Genomic DNA, 12443 nt, shown 5'->3' on the forward strand with positions numbered 1-12443 from the left:
CTCCAATTCAATGTTGTTTAGAATTTAGATAGATTACACTCTACAGTCATGCAAGTTCAGTAGATATTCCCACAGGACATCCTTGCTATTATTTAAAAAACAGGGGGAAAGAATGTTTAAAATCAATTATGTTAAAACAACTGACAAATTGGACGAAAAAACATGCTTTACCCAAATACACTCCTTGAGCCAGCAACTCAACTGCTACCTGTCTGACAGTATGCTAACTCTTCAGTTAATGTAATCACAGTTCAAGAACACAATTATACCGGCCGATTGCCCATTCTAAAATTGTGTGTGAGAAACATAAAAAAAAAACATTCATAGATGGTTTGAAAAAATTTGCATGAACATGATTAAGTACCTCTTTAATCTAAGAAGGAAGATATCAGTAATTCATCCTATAAAGGCCTCCAAGCTCAAGTATCTAGCATTCATCAAAACAGAAATACATGGACGAAGAACATTGCCATGGCTGTTGTATGCCATGCATGAAAGGATATCTAAAAATTTGCACGCTTAAGGGGAGTTTCATCATTGCCAGCCGAGGATGAATTGAGAACTAAAACTGATGGATCCCTAGAAGCAACAAGTTCAAGGTCCACCCTTATCCTTGGTAGGTTGAACTCTAACACCATTTGCCATTTCTTGCACCTAAAAGCAATCGCAGCATTCTCTAATCAAAAATCCATCGTCCACCAGTTATTATTAACCCAACAAACTGAATCAATCGATCAATGTAAACAATGTCTCCTCCACTGAGTTGCAGGAAGGTGATCAGGGATGGTGGTAGTAGGGAGAAGCAGAGTAGAAAGTCTGCGCGCAGGTGAGCAGCAGCAAGAACACTGCAGCGATCAAGGAGATGATTGCCCAAGGGTTCCCGAAGTATCTGTGCTTCAAGCTCGCCCCCCAAGTGTTCCACCGGTGATTGTAGTACCTGTTCACCCTCTCCGACAGCTCCGATAGGTAACTGTCGTCGAAGTCGAACACCACCTCCTGGCACAGCTTGTTGAACAGGTCCGCCACCTCGCTGTCGTTTCCCAGCCAGTGCTCGATGATCCCCCGGTAGTGCAGGTAGCTTACGTCTACCTCCGAGTTGATCAGGTTGTTCATGAAGATGACGTAGGAGGTGATGTCCTTGGTGCAGTCCGAGTGGCACTGCTCCAGCGCGATCAGGTTCAGGAATAGCGATTTGGTTCCGTCGTGGATAAGCAACCGCGGGATCTTGAGCACGCCATCGGCGAACTTGATGTCCCAGAACCGGTCCGTCTTCCGCTTCCGGAACTTTATCCCCGCCTCGCGGAGTTCCGTCACACAGTGGATCAGCTGCAGCCGGCGGCGGTCGGCCACCCGCCGGGTGCGGGACCACCGCTTGATCCAGAGGCGCGGCTCCGGCTTCGGTCCGGTGAGGAGCAAGCTCCGCCGGAAGATGTCGAGGCAATGGAGCCCTGTCTCGCTCAGGGGGTCGAAGGACTCGGTGGCAGCGGCACGGGTGGAGGACTCGATCCTCGCGCGGTCAGCCTTGCGGAGCGGTTCGTCAGTGGGCATGAGGGGGTCGAAGAAGCGGACGGCGAGGCGGGCGACGAGACCGTGCTGATCCGGGCGACCGATCTGGAGGCCGAGGAGGCGATCGAGGATGAAAAGGGGCAGCTGGTTCTCAAGCATGATCATGTCCCGCTGGATGCCGTGCATCGTGCTGCGCATCGCAAACACGGGGTCGTTGCGGTCGTACCCGAGGTCGCGGAAGCCCTCGCCGACTCCGCCCGCCGCGCCGCGGAAGAGCTCCAGCACGAAGGTGCTGTCGAGCACCAGCATCTCCACGAACTCGTCGCTGGAGAGCGCGAGGCGGCCCTCGTAGCAGGCGCGGCAGCGGTCCTCGAGCGCGCGCGCGGCGTCAAGGTAGAGCCGCACGTCGTGGCCGGTGCGACAGAGGACGCGGTGGAGAGCGCGCCACTTGTGGCGGTCCATGTCGCGGAGGCGGCGCTTGCCGTGGTGGTAGGGCCCAATCGACACCACCTGAGGCACGTACGCCTCCTCATCGCCCTCGCGGAGCGACTTAGGGACTCGGTAAATGCAGAAGCGAGCCCAGGGGACCGTCGCCTCCTCGTGCCGCGCCTGCTCAAGCTTGTCGCGGATGGAGATGACCCACTCGGACTCCTGCCGAGGGGCGGCGGAGGCGAAGGCCGCGCTCTCCTCCTCCTCTCCATCCTTTTCATCCTCCTCAGGCTGCTGCTCCTCCGGAATGGGCTCGCCCCGCGTGACGCAGAGCGGCGGCGATGGCGGAGGCTTGGAGAGGGAGCCGGGAGTGCTGGGGTGCGACCTGGGGAGGTTAGCCTGCACGGTCTCGTTCAGCTTCAGAGTGAGCAAGTACCAACTCAGCACCTCTTTGTTGAACACTGCTACCATGGAAGCAACCCAACCCAACTCCTTTGGGCGACAGGTATTTGATTATTTGTCGCTGAGAAGAAGAAGAAGAAGAAGCAGAAGAGTAGGAATAGCAGGATGCTATAGATTGCAAGAAGAGGGAAGGGAGATGGTCAGGAAATGGCAGTGGATAATTAATTCGATAGAGGCGTGATCATGGATCGAGATGACTTCCATGTCTACGCAACTTCATCTTCAGTGTCTCATCAGCATGCTCATTCATATTTCTGCAAGGATTTGGTCCAATGAAAAATAACAAATGTTCTTGTCGAGTTCACGTATGAAAAATAACAAATGTTCTTGTGTCGTAGCTGTCAGTCACAGTATAAGCTCGGTCTTGTCCATTTAGCTGAGCTGCTGGATCAGACACAGCCTCCATGAGTTTCATGTGCATGTGCCATCCTTCTGAATTTCCCTCGAGGCAAGTTTACCACAAGATCAATTTCAATGGCCTTGCTCTTAATCAAACGATCTCTTTTAACTAAAATGTTACGCTCGGTAACCTATTTGCAGATCATATTGAGGTCGTCGCCTTGGATTATGTCTTCCAACACAGTTCATCTCCGTCTCTGCCATCGCTGTTGGTGATTGTGGCCGTGTGGAAGAACTCAACAAGGTAGCAACCTGTGATCCATCATCATAAATTCACCATTGTCTGCTGGGTCTGATGGCTCACCTGACTAAAGGCAGGTATAAGATTATTATCAGCTCGCACACTCTGATAACTAAGAGCTAACATTTTTAAGCATCTGGTGCAGTAATGGTTCAGAATACATAAGATAAAAATCTCAGTCGCAAGTGCAGAAATGGTTCCATTTGGCATCCTAAATTTAGCCTTGAGACATAGCAATCGACGTCCCGAGTGCAAGCGAAGGTCACACAACTCGCATCAGTAAGGCCTGTACCTCCAATCCATTCTTGATCGGCTGCTTCCACTAGCTCCATAGCCGTACTGCACGAGGAAAAGAACAATTGAAAGCTCAGAGTTGTGAATTTATTCTCGCACACATTGACAGATGCAATCAAAGTCAGCTTGGAAACAATTCAATCCTCCTGAAAAGCTATTTAACACTCACATCGTCGAAGTCCAGACTGCCGTAGAGCCTGCCATAGTTTCTCATTGGACCGTACCCCCCATAAGCCTCGACAGGATCCACATAACCTCCAGCACTAGGACCAGCATCATCAAGCGGTGTAGCTGAGTCTATAGCAACCTACATATATCAGATATCATGTAAGGAAGGCACCAAATAATAAATATGTCGCATTTCATAAGCATACATCGATTAGTCAAATTCAGTTAACCATGAACTATAGAGATGAAAATCCAATTTCAGATTGTCCTATGAAGTACCTCATGTCCAAGAATTTCATGTGTCCTACGAGAAACACGATCTGCTACACCATCCTCAGCAAAAGTCACAAAGCCAAAGCCTCGATGGCCACTTCGCTTGGGATCCTATTCATGGTAATGCAGGAATTAGCAACATACAGATTTAATTTAACCATTTTGAATATAAACACAAGTAATTACCTTTGGGACATAGACGTCTACGATACGGCCAAACCTTCCAAAGTACTGGCGCAGATCTTCAGCATTTGCCTCCTCAGGAAGTCTACCAACAAAAATCTTTCTGCCAATGCCACGTGAAGGTCCAAAATACCCTCCTACATCATAGATGATTTGCATTTACAAATATATAACAGGGGAATAAGCTGTGTAATGTGTAACTTCAGATATGAGCATACTTCCATAAGAACCAAAGTGATCATACAGCGTCGGAGCCCCAAGTGCTGCATACCGTGTTGCAGCCGAAATATAAGCATTGTATGCACCATATCCACCCTGTGGCATTCTACTTGGATATCTCACCTCATCGTTCTACATTGAACAGAAAGTAAATACTATTTCAGGCACAACATGGTTCATGCATCAATCGTCATTTCAATTAGAAAGCAAAATGATCTCAATTAATTCAACAGCAGGCAGTTACCCTTGGAGTAGCTCGGTCAACAACTACAGTAGAACCACCAAGTTCATGAGACTCTGCCATTATCGAATCCACTGCATCTGTTCATCCAAGGAAAATATAGAATCAATTCTTTTAACATGGACACAAAAGCATCACTGAAAAGAATTGATACGAATTAATAATTCAGAAGATTTACGACAGCATTAATTGGGACAAACATGATGATGACAACTTATGAGCACATACATTTAGTAAAATTACTAGACCCATGGAATGCATACAAATTATTTGAGAGCTTATAGTCAATCCCAAATAATTATGGCAAACATAAATGATAGGGAGTTTCTTTTGGAATGCATAGATTAAAATAGGTGTGATGCAGAGAACAACCATGGAACACCTCCAAATAGCATGGTTATCATAATTCAATGATTCACAGTTCGAAACATCCAATTTGATTCAGATGCAAATTGATTTGAACCGCATGTCTGAATCAGAATCAACCAAAAATCAATCCAATTTGATTTGAATGGGAACCATACAGTTTGGAATAGGTGATTCGGGATATAAATTTAATAAGGTGAGTAAATATAAAATAACACAGTGATTTATGTTTAACAAATGTGTTCACATTTGTATTCGATGAAGCATCCTCCTCAACCATTCAACTATTCACTTCCCATCCTCACAACTAGTTGGCAACGGTTCATTGACATCTTGTTCCTAAACAAGCATCTCCCTTGGGCAAGATCCAGGTGGTTGAGCCTCCTCCTCAGCGAATGACATGAACCAGCATATCTGGAGGACAATCACCAGATATCATAGACTCTAGCCTTCTTTGCCAGAGACAACTACTTCACTGGCTTCTTCATAGAGCATCAGACATCCCTCAGAGGTTATCTGTCTTCCTCACACATCTTCAGTAACCCACCTCCTGTCTTTGCTCCACCGACTTACCTTTGACCAAACACCTTCAACAGACAATCCCACGCACACCCATTCCAACATCCAGATTTCACCACATGTCCTCAACATAACCAGAGTACCAGAAAATCCAACATCCAACTTCTTGATTACTACTGACCAGAAAATCCAAATTCCAACATCCAGATTCCCTTACTATCAGGCAAGCATTAGGCTGTCATTCTGTTCAGAAAATTACCAGAATATGTATATTTACTCTTTAGTTTAATAGCTCCCACTTGCTCTTAGACTTGACTCATTTTCACAAATAGTTATGTTTACTTTCATGTACCTCATTTTCGTACTTCAGTTTTTTATAACACATTGTCTATTTGTGGCAATATGCTATTATGCTTTGTTAGTTTGTCAATCATATTATGTTGTTAAATAAGTCATTCTTATAGATTTTAGCAAGGTAGTTTGTTTTGTTTTTTTTGAACGTGAACTCACAATTCACAATATGTTATGATTCGCAAAATCACAATAACAATTCACTATTCTTATCTCGATTTGATAACCTTGCTGGAAAGTGCAATGGCACAGAGTTCCTCTTGTAATCAATTGATCTACCACATCATTCACTTTAGATGGAGCAACTAATTGTAAATCCAAGCTCAATGCTTTCAGAATTTAGTTCAATAAGAGCAATTTCCAGCACAACCAATAAAGATAAGGAATTCGATGAAAAATAACACAAAAGCACCTAATTGGTGAGAAAGCACATTATGTTCTTGGATATTCTTCAACAAAGATAGGTTTAATTGAATTAAGTTGCATTCAAATGGGGCCAACTACAATTTCATTTTCCAGCTATGTTACACTCCACTAGCATCACTACAATAGTGAGATCTCTTAAATCATATTTACAATAACTAGAATTTCCTTTGGTGTCACTCTACCTCAAGCACCTTCACCTCTGATTGATTTGATCAGTTTAACTATCAAATACATGTGTACGTGAAGACATCCATACTATCTGTGTTTTCCAAGAAATGGGGCCAGTGAATACCTTTTGCAATCTGATTTTGTCCAAGAAATGAGACATCATGCATAATGACGAAATTATTTAGCAAATTCATGTAGGATTTTTTTTTTAAACAAAAACGAACTAAAACAGCAAAAGTCAAAGTTGAATCACTTTGGGATCCCCTGATTATAAGAGGAATCATTTGACCATGAGAGAATCTTCCCTTTCTTAAAAGTATTTTTTATTTATTTTTATTCCATTTTTTAGTAATCACTTGATTTCTATTATTTCCAGTCAAACCTTCTTAAAATATCAAAATTGGAAGACGACTAGTATGAACTGAACCTGTGTTTGCTACAGTGAAACCCCAGGCACCCTTTACCTCCATTTTCTTGGGCGGAACAAGTATGGAGGGAAGGAAAGAACTGGGAGATTCTTTCCTCAAGTTAGCCCAAAAATGCTTCCAAGTGATTTGGGACAGAAGAGTTGCTATTCACCTCAATCTCTTGCTAAATAAAAACAAAAAAAAATTATTTTCCAATTATTTTTTTCTACAATTTATTTATTTTGAGGGAAGGAAAGAACTGGGAGATTTTTTCCTCAATTTAGCCCAAAAATACTTCCAAGTGATTTGGGCTAGAAGAGTTGCTATTCACCTCAATCTCTTGCTAAATAAAAACCAAAAAAAAACCCAATTAATTTCTTCTACAATTTATTTATTTTCTATGATTTTTTTGTCTTTAACAAACAATTTTAGAAACTCAATAGTTCCTTATCTTGCTTTCCCTGTTAAGAACAAAATAAAATCCATAAAATCTTTTCCTCCCAACCTATGGACACACTAGTTTCCTTCCCTCCAACAAAATGCATATTAGGGGAACTTTTCCTTTCCACAAGAGTTTATTCCCTACCCCATTTCTGTCCATAAGACATTTGCTTGCTTCATAGGAAACACAGCCTAAGAGAAGAAGAAGAAAGCTACAAGCAAAGAGAAGGATGCTTTACAAGAAGAAGGGATCTCTAGAAGTCCTGTTCTCTTTAAACACAATAAGTTATAAAGAAAGTTTATAACTAATATTAACATAGATATGCTAAAGAGTAGGATGCTTTAGTGTGTATTTTTTGACCCATAATATAGTGCACAGCACATTTATTAGCAAGTGTTCTGTGATTATAATACCATGTAACATTAAGAGATAAATATAATGTAGAACTGAATAATAATAAGAATAAATAATAAAGTAATTTGGATTAATCTGAAAAATTATTCAACAATAGGTTTAATACACAACTATTAGTACAATATCATATTACTAAGAATATTATCTTTGAATTAATTGCAATAAATATGCATGTCATGAAGAAATTCTATAATACCATTTAAAAATTTTTAATTTAGTAATATTCTAGAAAGTCTAATTTAATCGTATTAATATTTTTTAAGTTCAATCTATATTGGTATAAAACCCTACAAATTGAGGATTTTGTTGACACTGTAAAAGTATTTTATAAGTCATTTTTAATCTGGTTCCTCTAAAAAAAAAAGGCATCGCAATGACAGTATAAATGATAGGATAGAATCGATGGATTAAGCAACAGCACTAACTATGTATACAGAGAGTCGGAGACCATCAATTTTCAAATCATGTTCTCTAAATGAATGCAAGTCAAGCCTAGCCAGGGAATAGAAAGCAGTTCCTTGGAGAAGCAACTCAGAATCAAGTATGTAGTTCTTCAATACTGAATAAACTGCATGCAGAACAGAGAATATACTTACAGTCAAAAGGAAAGAAAGTTTAGCAAAGGGATATTCCAAAAGTTGTCAATTCAACCAAGAACCTCAAGATCCAATACAAACACAAAGTTTTAGTTAAAAAAAATTAATGAATGAATAGTGTTTTAAAATATAGTCAGTGTAATGACTAGGATTAGGAAAAGATTTATTGTAGAATAAATCAAGCATTAATGTAGAATAAATCAAGCATGCATAGATGAAATAACAATCAACAATGCCAATCCTTGTTATATTAGAAGTGATAAAGCTAATTGTGCAGTGTAGAATCAATTACACAAAATTAGGAGGAATTTGTATAATACAAGGGAGATGAACGTCAGCATTGCCCATACCTGCATTATCAAAAGTGATAAAACCAATTCCACGATGCCCTTTGGACCCTTGGTCCTAGATTGAAAATACAGAGTGAGCAAGATTGCAAATATAATTATGATAAGGCCAAGATTTATCATTCAAACTATCCTAGAAGTCACAAATGCAAGTTGGATCATTCCATAAATAACCTAGTTCTAACAGCTAATTATATCTCTATCCTATCACACTCAGCAAACTTCGCCATCTTATATGTGCAAGTCAAACCATTGCCTAAGGATGGTAATTTGATACAACAGAAAGAAACCATGTCAATCCAGCTTAATTGGAGCCAGTCTACCCCATAGCATAGATGAAGTGGGATATCACATGCAAAACTATCACCTAAAAAAGAAGAGTAAGATTTTATGCCAGCTCCGCCCCATTTTGCTAGGCTTGCCCCATACCAGATTAAAATAAAACATATATTTAAAAAAAAAATATGAAGATGATATACTATTATTCCTATTATAGAGGCATAAGTTGATTGATCATACTATGGAACTTTGGGAAGGTTATCAAGAGGAGAAAATAAGAGATTGAGACAACCATTTCTAAAAATCAGATAGGTTTCATGTTTGGAAGATTGTCCAGATGTAATTTATTTGATAAGGCAACTAATGGAAAAGAAGTCAAATTTGTATATGATTTAAATAAATGTTTAAAAAAAAATGCATGATAGATCTCGACAAATATTGTGGTGGATTATGGAAGAGAAAATATCTAGTAATTATTGTAAAAGATATGTAGTATAATGTTGTTGTCAGTGTTAGAGCTATTGAAAATGTGACAAATGATTTTTTTGTAAGTTTACATCAAGGATCAACTATAAGTGCCGATCTTTCTCTATTTATTTATTTATTTTTGATAATCCAGATGTCTAAGCTTTGGTCGACTAATCTAATGGAATAGAGACTATACTAAAATCCATCATACAAAAAGTTAAGGTAGCTACAATAGATATGTGGAGTTATTAGAAAAGATAAACTAAAAGGTGTAATCCTAATAAGGAATAAAATGATAGAAAATAAATAGAGATGATATGGACATCTTCAAAGACAAACAATATATTTCGTAGTTAAAAGAGCTGAATCTATAAATGGAAGGGGTAGAACTAAGGAGTAGAGGATCATGCCACTAGAATAATGCTTAGTAAAGTGCTGCTAAAGGAATCTGTATTACATAACAGAGTTCCCTAGCATAACTGAACTGCAAAAGTACAGTAGCATTGATACAATAGCTTAGTTTCCAAGCTCAACAAACAAAATGAAATGTCATATCAATATGACATATGCCAAAACACCTATCATCAAAAACAAAAAAAAATTATAGAAAACAAAAGTAAAATAAAATTAGGAAAATGTTAATCAACAGTTAGATCCAAAACACACTTGATAGAAGATTATGCATAGATGCAAGAAGATTTAGGGATGAAGGATACAAGGAAAAGAAGGGAAAAGATCATAAAATTACAAATGGAGCTCCACAATTAAACAACTTTGTGATCTTTTCTCTCCCCTTATATTTTCCATCCAAGTAATTGGACCAATAGAGGAAAGGAAATGCAAAATTCTTCTCTCACCTTTGGCATGTACAGGTCTGTTATTTCTCCATAATTTCCAAAATAACTGCAAAAAGTGTGATAAGGTGAATGCAACATTATGTGATGGTTGACTATCTAAAGAAGCTATAAATCTGTTGTTATCACACTGACTCCATGATAATGAGTATACTTACGTTCGGAACATTGCTTCTGTAACTGATGGTGGTATCCTAGCGACAAATATTCTAGTGGCTTTCTTTGTTGGTCCCCTCATCTCTTCCTAAAAAATAAACACTCATGAAATATGCATAAAACAACAATATGAAAATTTCTTGTTGAACAAAAAAGCTAACATAGTAATATATACAAGGGAAAGCAGAAAGGAAAAAGAAACATCAAATGTACTTCATCAATTACCTTGGGTGTGGCCACCTTCACCTCAAGAGTTCTATTGCCAAGAACATGCTCAGTATCAAGTGCACACTGGCAGCATAAAGAGTTATCAAAACATGAATAAAATGACAGATTCCAGCAATGCAATATATTGATGGCCATTCAACTTTTTAATTGGCAGTGGATATATAAAGAAATATCCCATCACCCAAAGGTGTGTAGCATAAAATGCAGCAAATGTGTGCTGCATTAGAGATACTACGACTTATGCAGAGTGGAACAACAAAACCAAAAAATAGTGCATGAAAAAAATATGAAGTCTGATGAACACTTACACAAAAACAAATAAAGAATTGTCAGGATGGTATCATGATAGCTAAAGGGTTCAAAAAGAAACATAGAGAAACAAGAAAGGTTAGTCTACAGTGTAGTGTCTCCAGAAAGTTTGATTAAATTTTAGAAGAAATATGAGATCTCCAAGTGGAGTTTCAACATTGCTATTTTCAGTCTATGGCCATTATCATGGGCATTGGAAGTCTCGTTTAACTGCAAACTGATTGTCAAGAACTGACAAGAAGGACCCTTTCAAGCTCCCGACTTGAATTCAAACATGGGTGTGTTAAACAATAAAATTTCCAAATTCCAGGATCAGAGCAGATAAATGACAAGAAAACTGTAATCACCTTAGCATCCTCTGCTGATGAGAATGTTACATAGCCAAATCCTCGAGAACGACCAGTCGACCGCTCCTAAATATGATTGATCAATTAAAAGAAAATTCAATCATGATATGGAGATAAATAAAGCATCAGAATTTTTTAAAAAGGATACCAGTAAAATCATTCAGGACAGCCTAATGCTAGCAATAAGATAATACAATAGTACTTCGACATCTCATAATTTTTCTATGTCGTATTGAAAAGAAGGTTTCTCAATTCATAAATATACTACCCACAAAAGAGAGAAAAATATATTTTCCTAACATATGCTAGGCAATTGAAAAAGGGTAAACAGACAAGAAGAAAATAATAATTACCAACCTCCATTTTGACAGGTCAACATTGATCTCAAATATAGTCAAAAAATCGTTACCACCTTTGCTCAAAACCTTATTAAAAATTGAATAACAAAAGACTTTTTTATAATAGAGTCAAAATAGCACTTGATGGAAGTATCAAATTTGTCAGGCAAAAATATCAATTTGGTTTAATATTTTAAAAAGTATATATAAATATTATTTATTCAATAAGACAATTTGGTTTAATAGACACCAATGGCACTAATGGTGTTAAATTGAATACAGGATAACTCCTCTATCATAAATAGACAAATTTGGACTAATTAACTGTCAAACCTTGACAGCTAGAGCAAAATATTTCCATACGCAAAAGTAGATCAAACTTACCTTCATGACCACACAATCATCCATAGGCCCAAACTTGGTCATGTATTCCCTCAAACCTTCCGTATCCACATCCCATGGGATTCCAAGAACCTAAATGGAAAGCCCAATGCAATCGGTAAAACTTTCTTTAAAGTAGAAGGGAGTTAGAAAAATAGAAACAGCTTCGATCAGAACTACTTACCACGAGCTTGTTGGCCATGATGGGCGTAGAGTGTACAGGTCAAGGATAGCGAGAGACGCTATCTCTAACTTTATCGCTCACTTTATCTCTCTCCTCCCTTTCCTTCACTTAGCTCCCTCAAGATGGCTCTTTACGTCTATCCCTCTACCTCTATCTCTCTCTACAGCACTCTCTCAAGTCTCAACCTCTCACTCTCCTGCAGAGGACCACACAACGCACAAAAATCGTTTGATTTCATTTCGTACTTCGAATGATATCCCCTCCCTCCACTTTAAGAGAGAAAAGGGAAAAGAAGAGGAAGAGCAGGAAGAAGAGGCCATAGAGATCTCGCGCTCACGAACGCTCTTACCTCGCCGCTTCGCTCGCACTCTCGCCTGCCTCCTCCGGTGGCCGAGTTGTCGCCGCCGCACGCTCCCTCGTCCGCCGCTCCTCTCCCTCTCCTCTCTTC

At 39.5% G+C, this 12443-nt stretch overlaps 2 protein-coding genes across 3 annotated transcripts; both read right to left on the reverse strand.

The window, feature by feature from the left end:
• Nucleotides 1-424: 424 nt before the first annotated feature.
• LOC141832131 (UPF0481 protein At3g47200-like) lies at nt 425-2409 on the reverse strand. Its single transcript, XM_074719617.1, has one exon. The coding sequence runs from the start codon at nt 2404-2406 to the stop codon at nt 778-780; it is 1629 nt and encodes a 542-aa protein (XP_074575718.1). The 5' UTR covers nt 2407-2409; the 3' UTR covers nt 425-777.
• A 737-nt stretch (nt 2410-3146) lies between these two features.
• On the reverse strand, nt 3147-12443 carry LOC141831950 (heterogeneous nuclear ribonucleoprotein 1-like). Of its 2 annotated transcripts, XM_074719392.1 has the most exons (14): nt 12345-12443; nt 11996-12191; nt 11815-11904; nt 11093-11158; nt 10434-10499; nt 10211-10296; nt 10056-10101; nt 8455-8509; nt 4419-4495; nt 4174-4306; nt 3959-4092; nt 3779-3883; nt 3501-3638; nt 3147-3376 (listed from the first exon to the last, which is right to left on the reverse strand). In XM_074719392.1, exons 2-14 carry the CDS (start codon nt 12011-12013, stop codon nt 3314-3316), a joined length of 1077 nt encoding a protein of 358 aa, XP_074575493.1. In that variant the 5' UTR covers nt 12014-12191; nt 12345-12443; the 3' UTR covers nt 3147-3313. The 2 variants fall into 2 exon arrangements, with proteins under 2 accessions (XP_074575493.1, XP_074575494.1); XM_074719393.1 differs by lacking the exon at nt 12345-12443 and having other exon boundaries at nt 11996-12303.

The sequence above is a fragment of the Curcuma longa genome, chromosome 7, assembly GCF_044706935.1.
Source record: "Curcuma longa cultivar G26 ecotype Majalengka, Jawa Barat chromosome 7, ITB_CL_G26_1.1, whole genome shotgun sequence".
NCBI lineage: Eukaryota > Viridiplantae > Streptophyta > Magnoliopsida > Zingiberales > Zingiberaceae > Curcuma > Curcuma longa.

Excerpts from the sequence above, each read along its gene's own strand:
- LOC141832131 (XM_074719617.1), bottom strand. The coding sequence starts at position 2,406 with ATGGTAGCAGTGTTCAACAAAGAGGTGCTGAGTTGGTACTTGCTCACT.
- LOC141831950 (XM_074719392.1), bottom strand. Across the intron at positions 10,500-11,092 it reads CATCAGCAGAGGATGCTAAG|TGTGCACTTGATACTGAGCA; the intron begins GTGATTACAGTT and ends TTATGCTGCCAG. Across the intron at positions 4,307-4,418 it reads TTGACCGAGCTACTCCAAGG|AACGATGAGGTGAGATATCC; the intron begins GTAACTGCCTGC and ends TGTTCAATGTAG.